Source organism: Mixophyes fleayi, chromosome 3, assembly GCF_038048845.1.
Source record: "Mixophyes fleayi isolate aMixFle1 chromosome 3, aMixFle1.hap1, whole genome shotgun sequence".
In the NCBI taxonomy this organism is placed as follows: domain Eukaryota; kingdom Metazoa; phylum Chordata; class Amphibia; order Anura; family Limnodynastidae; genus Mixophyes; species Mixophyes fleayi.
In genome coordinates this window covers 98,896,140-98,919,256 of record NC_134404.1, presented here as the reverse complement: position 1 = coordinate 98,919,256, position 23,117 = coordinate 98,896,140, and the positions used below count along the sequence as shown (strand labels likewise).

Here is a 23,117-nt window from a genome sequence, read left to right as displayed (position 1 = left end):
TCCTATCTGCTGATCTGAGGAGAGGAGCGACGCTGGCACAACTACAGGTAAGTGAAGGGGGGAACTGCCCTGCATATCTATAGGGAGGGGGGGACGACTACCCTGCATATCTATAGGGAGGGGACGGCGACTACCCTGCATATCTATAGGGAGGGAGAGGGGGACTGTCATGCATATGTATAGGGAGGGAGAGGGGGACTGTCATACAAATCTGAGTGAGATGGGGCTGGTAGAGGTTTGTATTTGATTGACAACAAATATTCAGATATTGCTTATATATGCCTGTCCAATGGGGTACTTTTAGCTGGCCATAATGGAGTGTTTTGTTTTAACTAAAGGGCCTAATCATTCAGGGTTTGCATTATAATACATTTTTGCATTTTCAAAACAGGACGCCAACTTTCCAGAAGCCAGCGAGAGGATAACAAAGTTGCAAGAGAGAAGAGCAAGAACAGGTAAGAGACAATGGCACAATCTGTCTAAATTTGAATGCTGGAGAATACACCTGAACATTCATATTCAGGAGTGTTCCTATACACCTATATATTCGGAGGAGGGGGGGCGCTGCGGCCGTATTAGCCTAGGGCGGCCAGAACCCTTAATCAGGCCCTGTCTGTATGTGTGTGTGTTAGGGAATTTAGACTGTAAGCTCCAATGGGGCAGGTACTGATGTGAGTGAGTTCTCTGTACAGCACTACGGAATCAGTGGTGCTATATAAATAAATGGTGGTGATGATGATGATGATAAATATTTTATTCCTTATCATTGCAATAAGGAGAATGATTGTGTCAAAAATAAGGTTATTGTTAAATATGATTTACAATTACGTAAACACCTTATCCACCATAATTTCATGTATATTCACAAGCAATATATAAGGACATTAGAACATGCTGTGAATTGCTCTGATGTAAATGTTTTGCAGAAAAATAAGGTCAGGAAAACTTTGATATTGATATCAAATTTATGATTCATGTATTGGATATTTTTATATAGTACGGTGTGATCATATGACATGTATAGTCATCCCCAATACAACCTTCTCATCTGTCCAGTTAAGTACTTGTGACAAAGTTATGTTGCTCGAGTGAAATATCATATTTCACTCGAGCAACATAACTTTGTCACAAGTACTTTTTGGCTATATCTTGATGACATATTTCAAATATGTCATCAAGATATAGCCAAAAAATAAAAAAACGAGGAAAAAAAAGACAAATGCAGCATTGTGGATCTCAGGAAGGAATCAATCGGTCTGGGGGGTAGATACCAGTCAAGCATAAGCTTATTTATGGGAAAAGACGCTCCGGAGCTGGAGGATATCACGTCAAAGACCTGGCATAGCTCAGAGAGATAAGACTGGTGGGGTAAGGAGGAGGGGGTATATCTTTCCAGTAATGACAGCAGGCTGATGGGAGGAGCTCACAGGCTCTATTAGTAGCAGGACTCAGCACTGAGAACGCAGAGACACAGCGATATTCACTGTACGACCGGATTATAGTCTGTGCATCACACAGTCACCATGCAGAGGGTTCTGTGTCTGCTGGCGATCATGCCCTTTGCCATACAAGCCCTGCCCTTTGTCGTGTCCCCAGGCTCTTGGTCCTCCCGGGAGATACCCACCAACAACAGAGAAGCGAGGCAAGCTGCCCGACTTGCTATTAATTACCTTAACTACCTCTCCGGGTCTCCCCACCAGCTGCTGGAAGTGGTTGAGGTCAAGAAAACAATCCTGAAGGTAAGTGACCATTATGTCTATAGGTCGGTTCACTCTGCATACATGACATCATGATGTTCATCCTGAGTGTAGGCTGTGCATGCAAATCTGGACCAGTCCTGGCTAATAATGGTAACCGTACACTAGGGCACATATTAAAGACATTAGTATTTTACATGTTTACTCTACACGACCAAACCAACTTTTATATATTAGGGTAGATTTTGGAAACAAGTTGGAGAACTGTCAGCCTCTGCTGCAACACTCCCACGCATGATGGTCTTTGTGTGTGATTGGTATTTCTCATGTGCCTCTCTTGTATCTGCCTTTCATACGAAACAATTACCCTGTTCGCATAAAATAAAAAGCTGTGAATTAATGAAAAACCAACTGGTTGCTATAGCAGTCTTTGCATAGTTGAAAGGTTGCCGTAAAACACACAGTCAATTGGTTTTATTTTGGATGCATCACCATTATTTGGGCAGCAAGATTCTGTTTAACCAAATTTATTTGCTTCTTTGCTTTTACTTACAAAAGAATAAATATGTAGATGCAAAAGTTAAAAACTAGGAAGACTGCGCTAAATTGGATCCATAATGACAGTCAACATATATAATGCAATAATTATGTTGCAATAGCATTAATGGTAAATTATTGTTATCAAATAATTGTTACAACTCCTTTATATATACAACTATCAATTTCTTAATAATACTACCCTATTAACAAATACACAATTCAAATATTTCTTGTATCTACATATATGTGAGGTCTGCACATTGTCTGACAATTAATTTATATTTTCATACAGCCAAGGGTATTTTGAATCTTCATATATCTGGAAGTGGATAAACTGATTGTCCCTTTGGGTTGATTCATATATCTATTAAAAGAATAAATATCCCTATTCAGACAGGGGGCTACAATAAAGCCGTGCACTTGGGCATTTCTCCAGTTGGTAGTATTGGTTAGAGATGTATCACAGGTAATAATGAGGTAGAGATGTGTCACGCAGTGGGCCCCATTATCTCCTTGGGCCCTGCTGTGCAGCACCAATGGCAGTTCCGCCACTACCCCCCCCCCCCCCCTTTTAAAATGTGTGCCCCAAATGCAAGCACATTCATGCCATTAATCCTCACCAGAGTTCTCCTTTAAATCTGCAGGTGTTTTTGAACTAAGAGGTCACATGATACACCTATATTTGGAATATAGGAGTTTTATAAGGATGAGCTGCTCTGTAAAATTATTGTGTGTGTGTGTGTGTGTATATATATATATATATATATATATATATTGTTTTAGGGGTGATTGGAACAAGACAGTGATATGTGAAACTCTATAGAGGTGATAACTACTAGTTTACTAGTGGCTAGTATGGAAGGTAAGAGGTATATGCTGTAAAAGGATAGTCAGTTATGTGAAAAATAAGGTTAAGCTGAGACTGGGGGAAAAATCCATCTATGATATAAACAATGGGAGTTTTTAGGGTGAAGTATTTTGGAAACTGTATTTTTGTATCACATGTTGTTACTGTAAATCATCCACACATGCCTGAGACCCATTACAATGTTTGACTTATTATACCTCTTTCTAACTAACTGGCAGTGAACATATGAAATAAGTCAGATAAAGTTATATATTGAAGATTTCAAGTAACATATTTCCTTCTGGGATGAAGAACCCTTTGGTTATTTATTAAACTGATATGTGGTTCCTATGGTGCAGAACTTTCTTGTAAAGGACAAGAATGTAGTTAGCCCACACTATGAGAGGTGAGCTGTCAACACACGTCATAGATTAAGAGGACACATGAGGCCCTGCTTTGTTCTAACATAAAGGTCACTGTACCAGTAACTTCTCAGCTCCTTCGCTGTGAGGCTTGGCATGTGTTACTGAGTTGTTATCCTAGCCCACCAGTCATATCAAGGTTATGTTTCCCAAGTGTTCCTCTTTCTCCTGTGCTAGATACTGGCAGCTGATTTCACAGGAGGACATGGCTAAGGCTCTTATCACTTCCACACTGTAACTTCACCTTGAGAAGAAGAGCTATAACTCCACCAATCAAGGCCGGACAATAAACATGCATCTATTGTTTTTTCTGATAAATTTGTAGGTCATGTATTATGTCAAGGGTGTAAGAAACAAAAATGTTCTTAATTCTGTCTCAGTAACAGGACTATGGTGAACCTGTGTGTTATTTCATGCTGTAAATGCTCAATTTTATCTATAGTCAGTGACGTACACAATGAAATATACAGTCATTTTTTTTCTTAAAACTGTCAATTAATATAGTAGTATAGCTCCAGCCTTAACAAAAAACTATAATTTTATATGATTTTTTTTCCCCATTGAATATCCGCCAATAAACAGAACAATGGGACGGATCCCGGGGTTCAGCAAATACTCACCTCTGCCAGCTTTGCATCTAATACTTCTCCCAGGCTAACAGCCGAGAGAAGGTAAGAGTTAATTTCATCCATTGTTAGGTCAGTGAAGCTGATAGCTTGGCTGCTGATATTGTCCAGCCGATTTTATCAACAACCGTACAATGCATGCGGTTTACTTTTAAAGTTGTCAGTCTGGGAGAGGCATCAGGTATATCAATGGTGGCTGAGTATCTAACAAGAGCTACATCAGGATAACAAGTCCGAGTCTGACACACATTTAGTTTGTGCTACACTAGAAGTACACGCTTTTCTGTGGTATTCTGTGCATCTGTGCTCTAAATCAAACAGCGCTACAGCGGTTCATCTCTGGGAATATTTAATGCTTTCATTTCATACAAGTTAGTGCAACAAGTGGATACTTCCATACTGTCTGTTTTCAGATTTTTACTTCCAATCCTCAAATATAAAACTGAGTCGTTCAATACATTTAATAGCATCAGTTATTTCTCATAAAATATTTCATATGCCTCGACTTGTAAACTATGCAGCCAATATGGTCAGTTCCCTGTTAGATTTGTCTAAAAATAGAGATAACATTTCACTTGGAAATTCCTCTGGGCAGAATTGGCAATTCCTGTATGGTAATTACAATGCTATTGCCATGCTTGTTGATAGTGTTTCTAAAAAAGAGAATAATCTAGATAACCACCTTGAATGTAGCTTGGTCCTAAGTGAGTGCAGTAAGAGAGTTACTATGGGTTTGAGTCTCCAGGGCTCTAGGTATCCCCACTCAGCCGTGAGTAGGTTAGGGACTTGTCTATTCCTTGGCAGACCTGTTGTCATGGCAGAGAGTGTTTTCAACAGTATACAGTCACAGATTGCATTTGTTCTGTATTATACAAAGAAGTAGTTCATACTTGTTTTCACGGCAGCATTTAAGATTTTCCTACACCTATATACATACATGTGCTTAGAGTTTCCATCAGTAACACTGGGGCTGCCTTACAGTCAAGATGAACGTTTAATCTACTGATTGAACATGCAGACATACACATAGCCTGTCCATGACATACAGACATAATGTGTGCACCACTCAGACCTCAGACATGATACACATAGTTACAAATATATCAATCCAGTTCTCAGGACATTTTGCAGCTGCTCAGCCATGTTGGCTTATATGGTAAAAAGCCTGATGAGAGTCACTGCAAGAGAGAGACAGAAACCTTATAGTATATAAAAAATTTAAATTGTATCAAGTATATAGGACAGAGTCTCCTGAAGAACATATATATATATGGTGAATTGCTGGACATCTAGAGTCACCTGAGAGCCACCACAGAGAGCCAGCGATAGCTGCTGCTGGCACTAAGCCGTATCTCTGGTGAAACCATCCACTTGTGCCAAAGGACTTTTCTCCCATTAATAAATATAGATACTAGATGTACCATCTTCAATAAAATAGAAAATTGCCTACTTTAAAAAGTAGATAACTGGCGTATTTGAGAAATAACTGGGTGTACCACATAGCAGAACAACCTTGGTTGCTTCCAATAAGGACATATAGCAGTTAACAGAACATCCTTTCCCCAAGGGCTCCCTTGAGAACATTTACCATTTTGTCACCCACTGTAGAGTTAGTCAGTCTTTATTGTACTGCTCTTTATTATTCTTATGTTTGTATTAAGCTATGTATGCTAATGAGATGCAGATCTCGCAACAAATGATCAAGCAAGTACAGTCCTTGTGTTCGTAGCTCTAGGACACTGCACCAGAAGTCCTGCTCCAATAAGAACAACTGTAAAAATAATTAATCAAAAAGTACACTTTCTCCTTTATACTTTAAATGCCTTGTTATAACCTCATGAGAGCCAAACATAAGCTCACAGTGATGTTGATAGCAACATGAGACTCACATATAACCAATTCAATTTATCTCAAAAACAGTTTTTTTCCTCCTGGTGTGACATAACACATCTAATTTTGCACTTTCACCAAATATGTTGTATTATTTTTGCTCTGAATGGTGGGAGGATTGGGGAATGCCTTATGCATAATGATACTGGGCCTGATTCATTAAGGAAAGTTAAGCAAAAGTAAGCCATACTTGCCAACTTTGGCAAGTTGCGATGTGGGAGATTGGGTAGAGAGTTGGGCGTGTGGGAGCGGGGCTTGGTGAATGGCATCATCGTGGCCCCGCTCCATAACTTGTCCTAATCTTTCTAAGCCCATAACAGAAAGGGCGGAGCCACGATTATGCAGGAGTCACGCCATAAGCCCCGCCCCCGACACTCAAAGAAAGACATTGCCAGTAACTGGGAGGTTTGCCCGATTTTCCTGGGAGTCCAGGAGGGGTTGGGTACTATTTAGCCACTACCCAAAATCCTACAGCACTTTAGCTGATAGTATAACTCCGATTGTCATGTTCCCTACCTTGCTGTCACATCAACTGCTTGCAATACATCCTGGAAACAATTGCAGCCAATGAACATGCCGCCGTGGAGAAATGATGTCAACTTGAACTGCGACACTGACATCCTACGTATTAAGGTGGTCATTTAAGGAAGCGCAGCGTCTACAATGTAGAATAAACATTGTAGAAGCGGACAGGGCATGTCCTAGAGCAACTTTAAATTTCAGTGTACAGATAAGCCATCAAGCATTTGTGTGCTACATGAAAAAGCAGCCAGTGTTTTTCTTATGTGCTAAATAATAAACTCATTGCACCCCTTGCATTGCAACATGATTTTGTCCAGAAATCTTGAGTAAGAAAACGTACTCAATTGTTTGCTTAACTTTCCTTAATGAATCAGGCCCATTGTTCTTGTGTCGGTAAGCATCCCTAACGTGGCAATACACAATGTCTAATGCTTTAGTGGCATTCAGATCATTTATATGGCAAGAGGATGGGGCAAACTGGAGCATAACATAGAGTGGGTGCATAGGTGCAAGTAAAGCATTGTCCTTGAAAATACAAAACCCATGAATACAACTGAAATACTGCACATTACAGGCAGCATAAGCTCTAAGTTCCTTTCTGTTTTGAAACATCAAATAGATATATGAGGGTAAAACACGCAGCTCATGGGAAACAGAAAAAGTTCAGCAGCACTTAAACATGACCATTTCACTTTTGTATCTAATACACTTTGGAAGTGCTGTAAACAAGGCACAATGATTGAATAAAAGCATTTCATTGTTCTATAGTGTGTAGGTCTAATTGTGTGCTGTGAGCAAAAGTTGGAGCAGCCCTGAAAACTAAATCAACATGACATTCCCTTTAAAAGTAAATGACAATTACTTAACACCAAGGAAAAATGGAATAAAAGGAAAGTTGTGTAGGGCATGTAAAGTAAACCACACCATTATTATAAGGAGGATTTCTTTTTATATAAATTTTAAAGAAACCATATGAGCATATCTGTATCTCTTACTTATTACAGTAGAAATGATCTCGCAGTGCTCCTTTTACTCCACCCTTAATCAAAAGTACAAAAATTTGTGATCAATTTTTAAGGTTTGTGCACGCCGGCATTTCTTTAAATTATTTAATGTGTATTCTCAAAGTGAGACATTGATAGTCCAAAAAAGAATGTAAGCTTTGCATCAATTTCAGCATTGCCTGAAGTGTTCAGAAGTTTTAAATTCTAAGTCCAAATTTACAATGGAGTTCTGTGGGAACATTATTATTATTATTATTATTATTATTATTATTATTATCATTATTTGTTTGTTAGGCGCCACAAGATTTCCACAGCGCCGTACACAGTACAAACAGTAGACTATACAGGGTGAAACGGTACAGAACAATAAACAAAAATACCAATACTTCAGAAACTCCAGGCAGGCTAATGCAATAAACACGGAGCAGAAGAACAGGTGAGGAGACAGGAGGGAAGAGGGCCCTGCTCATGTGAGCTTACATCCTAAGGGAAGGTAAACAGAACAGGCACAAGGGGAGCAACAGATGAGGCAAGGGGGAGAGAAGGGAGAGCGAGTGGAAGAGATGAGGGTGTTAAGTGGATGGTTGGTAGGCCTTGAGGAAGAGGTGAGTTTTCTGTGCACGTTTGAAGGAGCACAGAGTAGGAGAGAGACGGGTGGAACGAGGGAGGTCATTCCAGTGAAGGGGGGCCGCAAGGGAAAAGTCTTGGATTCTGGAGTGGGAAGAGGTGATAAGAGTGGAGGAGAGGTGGCGATCATTGGCTGAGCGCAGGGAGCGTGCAGGAGTGTGAATGGAGAGGAGGTTAGAGATATAAGGGGCAGTAGAGTGGGAGAGAGCCTTGTGAGTGGTGGTGAGGAGTTTGAAAAGGATTTTGTAGGGGAAGGGAAGCCAGTGTAAGGCGAGGCAGAGGAGGAGCGGCGTGAGAGGAAGATGAGTCTTGCAGCCGCATTGAGTATAGAGCGGAGGGGGGAGAGATGGGAGTGGGGGAGGCCAGTGAGGAGGAGGTTGCAATAATCCAGGCTGGAGATGATGAGTGCATGGATGATAGTTCTGGTGGCATCCTGAGAGAGAAAAGGCCGGATGCGGGCAATGTTGCTTATTTGGAAGCGACAGGCTTGGGCAAGGGAATGAATGTGGGGGCAAAAGAGAGAGAGGAGTCGAGGGTGACACCCAGGCAGCGGAGTTGGGTGACAGAGGAGATGGTGGTATTGTTGACGACAATAGAGAGGTCATGGTGGGATGGGCGTCTGGGCGGAGGAAAGACAATGAGTTTCGTTTAAGAGATATTGACATCCATATTTAGAGACATTGAACATTCAATTAGCACTTTCTAAGCATTTGTCAGGAAGCCTCTGACCACACTGAAGGCTGCAGCAAGGCTCTGGTGAAGCGTTCTGCAGCCCATTATCTATGTACTTCTAATGCAATGTGAACGCAATCTCTGTGCACTAAAAAAAAATTAAAGATTTTGTCTATTGTGTTTTAAAATAATCAATGTGTAAAAACCCTGTCTGTGATCATAAATGTTAAGGAATATGGCAACTTCTCCTGTCTAAAAGTTTTTCTCTCTTGCCATGTTCATTTCCTTAGTTGCAACCCAGAGAAATTTGATCACCACCGAGACATATTAGAGAGGATACCGGTGGCAGTCATTTTTCCGACCCTATAAATGTCGGCACTTAACCTGCTGACATGAAAATGTCAGCAGGCTAAATGCCCACACTTTCAGTGTGTAAACAGGTGGACGATGTCGTCAATGTGATTAACGACATTACATTCACAATGTCGCCATTCACAATGCCGCATTAAAAGACTAATACCAGCGGCTATGTTGCCAATCACACCAACGAGATTGTCCACCTGTCTACACACTGCAAGTGTCGGCATTCACAGGTTGGAGTAATGTACCCTACCCACTGTAACATCAGAATACAACTGGATTCACTGGTGCTATTACCATTTGTTTTGAAAATGCAGAATTTGTTAACTCATTTAGGTATGAAAGCTCTAAGCTTGTTAATTGTGCCTTTAGCACGTACATGCATAAATACATACTCATAATTCTTTGCAGTCCTATGCTGACATATCACATGCTGAATTCCACATTTCACATAGCTGCTACAATTAGACCTGAATGTTAGACACAAAGATTGTTTGCTGCGGTTTCATAGTGATAATGTTTGGCATTTGTATTTCCCCTTTCCCTTTTACAACCACATGATTATTTCTTATCATTAATGTACACAATAATTATACTGGCTGGTAATCATTTCCAATACTAATGCCCACATTTGCTAAATGGTGTTATGGTTTTTAGGTTTATATTCTTTAACAGGCCACATACTTGCCTACTCTCCCTGAATTTCCGGGAGGCTCACAAATTTTGGGGAGTATTCCCAGACTTCCGAAAGAGTAGGCAAACCTTCCGGATCCTATAAAATTCCAAAATTCACGGCATTGAATAGCGGGGGTGTGGTTTAATCATGTCATTAAGCCCCCCTGCCGCTAGTCAATACCTTACATTTCTGTAATTTTATTAGATTATAAGTATTAGGTTGCACTTGGGTGTAGACAGGTGAGTGACTAGGAATAAAGGGGTCCCATAGCAACCTTTTGAAGGGTTCCTATCTCTTCTTCACCTTCCCACACAACACTGCTCTGTGACTACTCTGAGACCAGTGAGTAGTCTAACGGAATACGGGTGGTTTGCTTAGTCTAGACAACTCTGCTCTTACATGTTGTGTTCCTGCACATAGAGGGCAGCATACACTGTAATGACAGACTGTAATAAGGATAGGTGTGGCCGCATTTCTCCATCCATTCCTGCACGATGTTTAGCTGATTGTGCCCAGCACTGGCTAGCACTCGATCTATGTCTTTCTTCTGATGCTAGAGCCTGTAGTTAGCCAGCAGAGCCTGGGACAACCATGACAGCAGGGACTGGCTGGCAGACGGTAGCCCAGGGGGAACCACACAGAACTGGCCCATAAGTAGAGGCCCATCCTTAACGGGTGGTTTTCAGGACAATATATAATATAAAATAATGAGGCTTTTTTAGTGCTGCTTACCCCAGCGGTACTTTATTATTATAAATGATAAATCTTAAATAATAAAAAAATACAACAAAAAACAAACCTCACTTTATATTGTATTTTATTTTTAGATGTTCCTTCCCCCTACAGCACCTTTTGGTTTTTTTTACATACCTGGTTGATTATAATGGGGTATGTATATAATACTATAGCAATAGATTATATAATATTGTTCTATTACAGTTCTGAACACAGGGGCTGATTTATACATGCAACCGGTCGTTTTGCTTTAAAAAACTGATGCTTTTTGCCCGCAAAAGGACTTGAGCAGAGCACTGGGTGTCAATCTGATACCCTGGCCCGGAGCTGGATTAAGGCTCTGGGGGGCCTGGGGCATTAAAACAGGGGGCCCCTATGATGTAACATGGTTTAATTTTAGGCAAATTGTAGATAAATACACTGGCAATATTATTTGTACTACTGTTAGGCGCAGGCAGTTATGCCATCACGAGAAGTACAGAGTGAAGCAGGACATACCTCCCAACTCTCCCTGTAGTCGGACCAAATCATGGCTAAAGGACACATGACTATTTTCATGATAGTCACAAAGTAATATTGAGTAATTGCTAATACTCCTAGAAATAAGTGCACGCAAAATATTTTTCACAATCATCTCAGTTTAAATGCGGTAGATGACTGAATCGATTGCAGTAAGAAACATACACAGCCAAGAAATACTGCAGCCTATTCAGTGCCTGACAGTCTGTGTAACACACTGCAAGCCTTTTCCAAAGCATGCTATTGTTCCCCATTCTGGATAAGGGGCACTGCTTTTCTGCTGGTAAAAGCAATTAAGTATGAGTTTGTTCAGAGAAACATAGGCGGAAAAAGAGAGGTCAAGGGATAAAGTAGAGAGAGACATATTTGGATGTGTACCCAGGATTATCTCTGCTGCACAGATTTCACCACGGTTTTGATTTAGTGGATTGAAAAGCTGGTATTGTAGTTTGTCTCAGTAAGTCAGTGACAGACCTACAACCTTAATCGGCTGGAGCAAAATTTGCATTCGCTGATCTATTCTGCTTGTAAGGCAGAGTTGTATCTAAAATAATAATTTCTTCTGCTTGAAAACATGTGTTATAATGGTAAAACTATAGGGATAACCCTGTAACCTTGCCAAATGTAAATACCATGTGCTGTTTTCGGTACCATGGCAGAACATTTTGTGGATGGCACTTTCTCTGCATAGACTATTGAAAACGCCCTCAGAAGCAATACGCATTCATTTAATGACAGTGTTGTTGGAATGTTTATTTCTGTGTGTATAATATAGAGCTTTACTTATAGCACAAAATAAGTGGAAATTCTACATAGATATTTATTGGAGATATAAGATGAAAGATCTAGGACGTGGATAATCTATCTTATGTTCCTATGGGAAGACTCTGCACAGTTCTTGAGTGAAACTAAAGTTCACAGCTATTAATATCCTCAGCAGATTGAAAGTGTATGGGTTTAGGAAATAACACGGACACACATTAGGTAATAGGTGCCTGAGAACTGCATCTTGTTTTACATGACGCATTATTAATTTTTAGAATGAGTGAACAATCACTTACTCAAACTTTATAAACAATATATATGAATCAGTCTGTAAAGTTAAGCAATAGTATGAAATTCTTCTGAGATTAGAACATTCTGTTTTCCTTCTACTAGGATTATTCTTTTCCTTCTCTGTTTTTCTAAATCATGTGTTTCCCCCAAAGCCTAAAAAGTTCACATTGAAATTAAACATTTTCATTTGAAAAATCATCATAAAATGAAGTTAAATCATTAATCTCTCCTCAGTTCTGTTAAAGCAGCAATTCCACATAGATTTAGGTTTGTTTTTTAAATTGCAACTTATGTACCTTTTAAACATTATCCCATTGTCATTTTAATTAGCTATCTTCCTACAAATCATTTTTTCAAAAGCTCTCTGGTTCCCAAAAATAAATTGGCTGCCAGACACAGTTAGTCTGCTACACAGACACAGGTCCACAGCTCTCAGTTTGTCATATGATTATGAGAGTGGGGAGAAGGATGTCACAGTACAGACAGAACTCAGGGGAGTGTTCCAAATGGATCACTATATCATGTGCCATGAGACTGTGATTGCCATGGTAGTACAGAATCATAAATCATTAATAGTAGTCTTTAGAAAAACAAAGCAAGGGTAAATATCAGCATTCTTCTTATAGCCTCTCACAGCGATCTATGTTTAAATAAAAAACATTTTTTTCATGGGATTGCTGTGTTAACAATTAGGCTGACTGGCAAATATTAGCCTGGGGGTAAGACTCGGCTCAGCAGCCCATTAGGAACATTTTAAAGGGAAGAAAAATGCAAGTAAACAAGTGACTCATTCCAAGGTTCCCACTCTGGGAATGGCCTGGGTGGCACATGCCCCCCCCCCCGTGCAGCCAGCTCCTGTTAACGGTGCTATTCCCTCTCCATCCTTGTGTCCCTGTCGTCTTGCTATTTCTCTGTGTCCTGGGCAGATTTTCAGTTTGAAAGGCTCTAGTGCAAGCCAGTGTCTAAAATAAATACGTATATGGGACTACATGTTTCTTGGTTTTAATAGAACGGCCCCAGTTCAAATAACTATTTTCTCAGAATTCAGACTTCTGATTGGTCAACAAAAATAATCAGAATCGGATAATATAACTTTATTACAGCATTTGGTACCAAAAATAAAACCAGGAGTGGCTGTTTTGGAATGAGGTCATCCTCAGTTTGAGAGCCACTCTTCTAAACCACTACTTAAATTATATACACAACAGTGATTACATGTTTGCATAAAAGGAATGTGAGTCTTTTCATGTTGTTAAAAGATAAATCCACCAAAAACTGAAAATTCCCATGCCAAAAAATGACTTACTTTGTGTCCAGCAATCAGGCTACCCATCATGTCCCCCAACACCGTCTGCGAGGCTGCAGGTGCTCCACATGCTTCTGCATGCTTAGTCTTTGGGAGCATATGAGGGCAATAAATAGAAGCCAGACCCATGTAAGTAATCTTTTGGGACTGAATTGTTCTTAAAATATTAAGGAATTAAAATTTAAATGTAGCATATGTTAATCCATGTGCTAAACATATTGGTTCTCATTCATGCTAAACGTTTCCTGCCGTATGTAGATACACACAATAGACTGCAATATACGCACAAGCATATTATATTTTTTACATTCGGACATAAATTGCATACAAATACATTCATTGGCGTAATGTCAGTTTCTGAGCATGCGCTGAGCTATTTCATGCAAGATACGGCACACAAAGACCTGCGTCCAAACATTAATCAGGACCATTGAATGTTTTTTTCTTTTCAGAACCAAACAAATTTGAAACCATCTCCATATTAGAGAAAGTGCAAGGTGTACATTGCAGTTTATAGGGAGACCATATCGTATGCCTCTAAATAGCTCCTTCATTATCATTAAAAGCTTATATTTTTAGAGCCTTACTTTCCCTTAGGCTCTGTTACAATAATTAATATACTGTCAAAAAGAATCATACCTGGTGAACCCACTGTTGTCAGACTGCCACCCTTCAGCGAGAGTGTTGTGCTTGGTAGGGCGCTGGGAGTCCATGGATGCAAAAAGCCACAGTGAGGCCGGGTAAGCTTCGGCTGATGGTGATTCTAGGCCCCTGGAATCTGGTCGGATCTTCTGGAGCAGAAGACATAGATATAAAATGAAGAACTAATTTATACATTTGTAGGTAGAGATATGCAAATCACACGCTAATTTCTCTTTTTATTGTTGTAAATCCACCATTTTAACAGCATAAATATAACCAGGCTTACAAAACCGTAAATTGAATTTGCAAAGAGATTGCTTAATCTTATTACATTTTACTGACCATCCCGCCACCCTAAAAGCCTTCTTAAACAGAACATGCTCACATGCTCATAGGAGGATAACAATGATCCCAAATGGTTTAATACTAACAATTGTTGACAAAGACATGTAGATCATTATTGCATACATACATGCAAACAGATTACTCCCCTGATAAGATTATGGAGATATTTACTGTAAGTAAAACACAGCAAAAGCCATCTTTAAAAAAGACGTTATTTGCCCATAACTAGCTTGTAACAACCAGCATTATCTCACAATAACAGAGAGTGAAAGATTTAATCACACTAGGATATATGGGCGGGGGTGTAGAAATCACCCTCTTTTGGTCAGTCTGCTTTGTGGGCATCTCTGCATATGAAATCAATATTTTACCAGCCTAGAAAAAGACAAAGATGTAGTTCTATAGATTCAACTTGCAGAGAGATGGTTCAATCTTATTCAAGGTTATTACTGTCTGCAAGGAGCCCAACAGACATTCATTGTAAAAATATAGTAAAAACATCCCTATAATAGAAGATATTCATGCGGCAATGGCCATTTTATAACAAACAGCAATATCAGACAAAAACAAAGATTGAGGGATTAATTCATCCTTTTTCTGGGAATTGAGAGTAGTGACATACAAAGAAAATCAACAAAGCAGTTTCTGTTATAAACACATGTAAAGTAACAACACATTTACTAAATTTTTAGTTTAGAAATATTAGAATATTCAAGTTTTAAAACCAGGAAGACAAAGCAAAGAGCAGTAATGGAATCTCATGTACTCCCCTTTACTCTTCCTCCTGGGAGTAGCCAGTGGTTTCCCATGTATCTGATTGGTAGAAATTTCATGGGTCACTTTACTTTTGAATACATTTGTTTAAACAATTGTTTATTTTTTATCTAAAATAATTAGCACATAATATTTTTTTTTCTATTAATAGTCATTTTTATTCAACAGAAAATGAAATTTAAAAATGTATTCACAGTAGTTAGCTAATGATAGCACTTTTGATACACCTAGTTTTTTCCAACTAGTTTTAATTTTGTACACTATGGTGTTTGAATCATCAAATGAGTGAATTTTTGTTATAATAAACATCTTTTTAAATTATGACATTTTGTTTTTTTGTTTTTTTACTTTGCCACTTTTGAGAATTTGACTTATTACATCCAGGTGCAAAACTTCCACTGAACCACAGCAACCAATCAGCAATGAGCTTTTATCGGTCTGGTCCAAGTGGTACAATGAAAACTATTTTTTATTTGGTTGCTATGTTAAATTGTCAAATATTGTACCTAAGCTCAGTGTTCATATATGAGCTGTTTTGTATGTTTAAGGTACTATATATATAAACAGTGACTTGTGTCTCTTTTCCCTATGTGCAGCAGTTATTGGTGGAGCGACTAGACACCCTAGTAATTATTATTCTTGTCTTGTGTTGCAGCTAAGCAGAATGGAACAGGCTGCTGTAGAGACAGCTTATTACATTCCACACTTCTGCCAACACTCTGCTCAATTACAGATTTAAAAGGAAATAATACTTTCTTGAAACAAAAAAGAAACTTAAAATAAACACTACACTAGTAAACAGAAACAATTGTAATATTCACAATTTTAGAAGAAACGTATAGCTTGACATACAGTTTCACATTTTATTTTCTTACATCATGAAATCAAAATGGATTTATGCAGTAACTCTTACCACTGATCAACACAACATACGCTATAATGTCAAATAAATAAAAGACCCAAAAGCTTTCTCTTGATTAATTACAAATAAAGACAATACTTGAATACATAAGTATTCACCTGCACCATGCTTTGTGTCATTATCCTGTTGGAATATAAATATTCAATCTTCAATCTCCAAAGTTCCAAGGTGCAGACTGCAGCAGGTTGTCCTACCGAGATTTGTCTAAATCCTGCTCCATCTAATTTACCCTCAAGACAAGTCTTCCAGCACAGAGCAATCCCTATAGCATTATGATTCAACCCACTCTATGGTAGACAGGGCTATCTTAACACCACATTATGGGCCACCAGGCAAAGCAGTGCACCGGGGCCCATATATATATATATATATAATGTATACATGTAATATAAAAGTGCTGCATGCATATATATATATATATATATATATATATATATATATATATATATCTATGTGCATGTGTATATATGTATGTATATGTATATATATATATATATATATACATGTGTGTGTAAAAAAAGAGTGGTTATATATATATATATATATATATATATATTTATCACTTCTTTTTTTAAATCCCCCTTAACTTACCTTTCAATCGCCTTGTTCTCAGAGTCCGATCCCCTCCTCCTCTTTGTCACTGTCCTGCGCTCCTTCGTGCTGTGCTCGCAGTGACTGTCGGGCGTGATGACGTAATTCACTGCAAGACTTCTTGCAGTATGGAAGAGGGAGGGAGCCAGATCACCATCTGACCTGAACGGTCAGATGACCACAAAATTTAAGTTGTTTTTTTTCAAGGAGTCTTGCCTCGGGCTCCCTTGTCCGCTGGGCCCTCGTGCACTTGTCCATCGTGCCCAGTCAGAAAGACGGCCTTGATGGTAGGGATAGTGGCTTTGGGATGAAGTGAAGTGTTAAGCTAGGTACACTCTACAGAACATTTCTCCTAATGCCATATCATTAATGATTTTACCAGCGACTGAAAGTCCTGATCAGCATGTTGATTCATGTGTACACACTATACACGTTTGACAAGATTTACCCTCAGATCTGTGCTCTTCATCTGTCATATCCATCGGCTGAAGATATTGTGACTCTGTAAATTCTATGGAGATCTGCCTACATTGCTGGTTGTACGGGCATACACACTTCAGAACTACAATCTTCCATCGTTTATAGAGATTTTTAGTCCATTTATAAAAGCAAATTAAACTATACGATGTGGTTTGGAACGATAAAACATAATCTTGGAACGTACACACTAATGTGATATCAGAGAGTCGCTTATCATGTGATTGGCACGATTATCGGGTGAAAAACCTTTAGTGTGTACCTGCCCTTAGGAGCATGTCAAACAAAAGGCTTAGTTTTTCAAGCCAAAAAGTTCAATCTTGGTCTGATCAGTACGTGGACTCTTCCTCCACTTGCTGTGTGGGTCTCCCATATGCTTTCTGGCAAACTCTAAAGGACTGATTCATGTTCAGACATGCGTAGGTTTGCCTGCTGTACCTTGCTTGAAATAGTTCTGCTCATGCCCAGAAAAGAACATTACACCAATTTACACAATTGCAAGTAATTCATGTCCAAATGCAAATGACACAACTGTCTGTGACTTGAGAGGCGAAACAGGGGAGGGAAGTGGCGACTAACGTAAGGCAGTACAGTAAGGGCGCTCCAACGCAGATGTGGACAATTCAAGTTCTGCGCGTGTTTTCACCCATATCTTTGCCCAACTACAGGGCAGGTGTAAATGCCGACTGATAGTGATGACTGAGAAGGCATAGACTTTGTTTTAAAAATTACATGATGTGACCTTTTATTGTACATATGCATGTGCGTATTCTGCAGTAATGTTTAGGCAGAGCGTGCTCCCATCAATATTTGAATGGAAACATATCTTGCGATTTGCTTGGTTTGAATACAGCTGGAACTATACTCAAGTTACATGCTCTTATTTAAAGCAAAACTTATGTGCAAGTTGCATTCGGCATCATTCAGGGCCTAACTGAGAATTCATGTGCATTTTCTTCAACATTTTTTTTTATTTTTTTTTAAATATATTTTTATTCAGATATTTGTCAAAAATAAATGGTACAGCATATGTTATGATCATACAACTCATAACAGTATTAACATCAAGAGTTTGTAATATAGGTAAGGTAAAGAACTCAGAACCATCACAAACAGAGTGGTCCTCAAGATTAGTAACATACAGGAAAACGAGAATCAAAAGAGTTATAGTTATGAGATATCCGGAGTACCATGAAGGGAAAGTGGAGAGGGGGAGAGGAAGAGGAAATAAGAGAAGTGGAAGACAGAGAGGAGACGGTTTATAGGGGGGGGGGGGGGGGGGGAGGAGGGTGTGTTAGTAGGGGGAAGAACAAAAAAGAAGGAAGGGGAAACAGGACCTAGCGAGACTCAGCTCATTTCTTCAACATTTTTATTATTTTCGCAACCTTTCTTTAAAGCGCATCTTTCTTATTGTTATTATCATAGATATGTAATGTGCCACAGTGCTCCGCAGGACGGACAGTGGGGAAATCAGGACAAACCTAAAACTAGGACATACAAGGTAGACAATATACGGTAAATGCAGACATGAAAACAAAGGGTAGGAAGGGCCTTGCTCATGAGAGCTTACATTCATTTGTGAACCGTTGTTGCATGTACAGTTTCCCCAACTGTTTCAGAGTTGTCATAGGCTGTTTGGTGGCCTCCCTCTCTAGTGACCTTCTCGCATAGATGCTCAGTTTTGGAGGATGGCCTTTTCTAGACAAATTCACAAGTGTGTCATATTCTCTTCATTTCTCTGGTGGGAAATGAAAAGTCTTTCAATTCTTCTCATATCCATACCCCGATTGGTGCTTTTCAATAACTTTTTCTCAGATTTGCTTTGAATGATCTTTGATCTCCATGATGAAGCTTTTTTTTAGGAAATGCACTCACCAAATGTGGGAACTTTCACAGACAGGTGTATATTGTAAGTCATGTGTGTGAGATGTTTGAAGACAGTACAGGCTCAGGATTAACACTGTCACTTTCCACATCTACTAAATTTGCATAGGAATGCAGAGATTTGGCTAGGATAATAGTTCTCTGCCCTTTGTTTTCCTGCGTGCACCTTTTAGGGATAGTTATGCATTGTAATTGCATAAGAAAATAATGAAGCATATATGTAAGGTTATAAATATTTTTAATTTTTTTAAAACTTTTTATTTTTGGTATGCCATACACAAATATTCCGCATGAACACAAGCAGGCAAACATAAGTGATAACTCGAAAGCTAAATAAGGAAATTACACCATTCTCGGAAGGAGCACATTGTACAAAGGTGAACGTATGATTCTCGCTGAGAGCAGATAAACAAATTGAATGAGGCATACAATAGTATATGGGTGTATGTAATAGTTAAGGGGGAGAAGAAAGGAGGGGAGGGAATGATGAGACCGCACGTGGAAACCCTGGTGTTCGGCGGCCAGTTAGACCAGTGAATCATTTGTTATCCTACCTAATAATGATAACTATAATAGAATTGAATTTGGCCTACCCAACCCAGTTTATAGGAAGAGAGCTGAAATATTCTGGGCTTGGTCAGGCAGTGAGACGGGGCCAGAGGGTCTACTGTAAAGGAACCAATTGACCCAAAATTGTCACCAAAAAACAGATTTTATTGAGGAGTTGCTGTCTGGAGGGGGATTTGGATTTTCCAGTGTTTTGCGACTTGGCATGTAGTAGTGTTATGTATTTGGGCAGACTGTTTCTTGGTACTTATCCAGGATCTCTATAGCAGAACCCAGGAGATAAATATTTATTTTTAGGTTATTGTCTGATCCTCTCATTAAACACAGGACAGTCTAATGAGAGGATTAAATATTGGCAATAGCAAACTTCTAAAGCTGGGTACACACTACAGGGTTTTTGTCCAATAATCGGCTCAACCAGCCGACATACGACCGCTCGTTTGAAAGTCGGGTCAGTGTGTGCAGTGACACGATGGTCGAAAGTCTGCCCAAATGGACGATTGTCGCCTCATTTGGTTGGTCGTACCATTGAATATTTTCGTTCCAATTTCCTTTCTGTTGTGTAGTGTGTATAAGTTTCCGACCGATCCACAACAGTGAGTACGAAATTACAATCATTGCTCATGACAACATGGCTGTAAAAAGTCGCTAAAGGGACGTCCGCTCTTCCCTTTATCGTCCTAAACAAGCCTAGTGCGTATGCAGTCCATGGACCGAGCGATCGAACCATCGATCGGATGTAAAATCGATCGGCATAAAAAGTTGGTGGAAAATTCTGTAGTGTGTACCCAGCTTAAGAGCCTGTGGTAATAAAAGTTGATTCCCCAAATCGTTCTTCAGTAATCTTGTTTATTAAAGTTTTGTACAATCATAGGAAAGTTTAGCACTGGTAGTGTTATCAATACCATAGAAACACATTACTAAACAGTAATTAAATGCTATTATTACTTTAGTTGAGGCACATTTACTTATTTTATCAAAAATAAAATAACTGACACATATGTAGCAACAGTTTGTATATTAATGTCAAACATTTTTTTCTTGCAGTCTGTCCCAGAAATTGGACATAAATACTATGTGGAATTTACAGCCAGAATCTCCCAAACTATGGTAAGTCCATAATTTATCTTGATTGACCGTATAGTAAATCCATTTGACACGTCTGACAATTTGCGTCAGACTTTGCAGCGCCCCATATACTACATTATCTAACGCCTGAGGACTTTCCCGTCTGTAGGAGAACATAGGACTGTGCACAGCAACAGTTTTCTTCCAACAAGAGAAACCGCGACCTGCCATTAATGTCAACTGTTCTAGCAACAAAATCCAGAAGCAAGCCCGTGACGATGACTACAATTTCTACCAGCTGATGAAGGCACAAACTACCCCTATTACTGGAGAGCACATTCCTGGTGAGACTTTCCTTTTACAGTGTTACTTAAGAGTTAGTATTAAACATTAAATCAGTCATTTTCAATACAAAATGTGACTCTATACTTTTAAAGTTGGTTATAACTCTAAATGAGCTCACTGAGGTCATGGCTTAACTACTGTCTTCTGCAATTATCGCAATGAGAAAGTAATCGCATTACTTAATATATATTTGTAGTTAAATGCATCACTGCTTTGCTCGTGTAATGAGATAATTTATCTCTTTGCACCCATAGTATTACACAGCTATGTTAATACTTGTTTTGCATGATCTACAGTCCCAGCAGTGATAACCTTGAGCCCAGTACATATTTCCCTAATGGCATACATGGCCATACTGTAACTGAAGCGCTGCTTGGTCACCACATTGGTTAGCTCTGTTTAGTACAACACATTATAATGAAACATATGGGCATTTTACAGTATATGAAGCCACATATAATGCAGAATAGATTATGGTGCCTGTTTAGGATGTTTCCCTTCCCTATGTGATTATGTATATAAAGTACAGGTAATCTGACATCATGGCGTACATGACTGATTGGTTTCCCATCTGATTTCTCAGACAGCTTTGGGTACATTGAACCACAGTTAGAACCTGTGTGGAATCTGGCTATTTTAGGAAGCAGCTATGTTATATGGGAAAAGACCACAGAGAACCAGGAATACAGCATGGCACAAATCAGACGTGTAAAGCAATTGGTAAGAATGAACTATGTATTATTAAAATAAAAAATAAAAGACATTATTTTCTACATATCTACAACTGCACCCTAGCTGTAACCAGGCTGCTAGACCGTGCTAAATTACAGTAGGTTAGGGTTAGTTTTGCAGAAGTGTTAGGGGTCTGTTAGGTTTACACAAGATGATATGGAGGCTACAATGGGGAGATGAAGCACTCGGACTGGTCATTTTTAATCAATGGCTCACTCTCCAATTGAAGCCAATTATTTCTGGGTGACCAATGTACATAAACTGTCTGTTTTACTCCTAAATTAATAATAACATCTACATTATATATTTATATGTACAAATCTGTTTTTTAAATCATAATTTGTATCCTAAAATATCTGCTTAGCTGAATGCATATGTCAATAAAAGAAAAAAAGGTATCTATTATAATACAGTTATGTGTTCCTTTATAGCCATTTGTAATGTTTAGATGTGTTTATTATCAATTTATACAAAGCCAACATATTCTAAATTGTTGTTCATTCACTATATATATTATTTATTCATGCACATCAGGTCTTGCTGCAGTAGAGCTTTCATTATAACTTTCCTGACACAAACATACTAGTTGCAATTTATTCAGAATCCAATTTACCCATCAGGGGAACACATACAAACACCATAACAATACATAAACATTAATTAAATGTCATGAGGCAGCAGAGTAAAATTTGATCACCTTTGTTGGTATATACACTGTAGTTTAACAAGGCAAGATAGTGTTGCCCAGAACATTGTGAGATACCACAAAGCATTGTGGGAGATTACGGTGCAGCATATGAAATCAGAGAGCGGTAGGCTGTGTCACATGAGAGGAAAGCAATGCAGGGGGTCAGGGGCATCGAAACGCTGCCTTTAGTATCCCGGCTTATATTGTATGGCAGACTTTTTCATGTAACTGTGTATACTGTTACTGAGCAATTTCATTTATTGCATTATAGTGAATGTGTCACAGGACAGCATAAAGCATCATTTAGTACATAGAACAATGTACCGTGACATGTATAATCACAGAGTAGCATATGGTCTAACACTATATTATGGAACAAGAGATTACAGAGCATTTTAGGTAATGTGGACACTAAATGTCTGATCCATTTTCGAACGCAATGTGAATGCAACCTGCATTGAAAAAACCTGTTCATATTCAAATACAAGCGGATGTCAAGAAACGTTTCCATTTGAATCTGGGTATAAGCACACTCTGGGGTATATTTACTAAACTGCGGGTTTGAAAAAGTGGAGATGTTGCC

The 23,117-nt window shown here is 38.9% G+C and overlaps 1 protein-coding gene across 1 annotated transcript in view; it reads left to right on the top strand.

Annotated features, from left to right (window-relative positions):
- The first annotated feature begins 1,416 nt into the window (after positions 1 to 1,416).
- The window catches only part of LOC142143845 (ovocalyxin-32-like), a 46,957-nt gene continuing 25,256 nt past the window's right edge, over positions 1,417 to 23,117 (top strand). The window contains exons 1-4 of the mRNA XM_075202056.1: positions 1,417 to 1,739; positions 20,749 to 20,811; positions 20,939 to 21,113; positions 21,698 to 21,834. Of these exons, the coding sequence (XP_075058157.1) occupies positions 1,524 to 1,739; positions 20,749 to 20,811; positions 20,939 to 21,113; positions 21,698 to 21,834 (591 nt within the window). The 5' untranslated portion in view covers positions 1,417 to 1,523. The remainder of the gene's footprint in view (positions 1,740 to 20,748; positions 20,812 to 20,938; positions 21,114 to 21,697; positions 21,835 to 23,117) is intronic.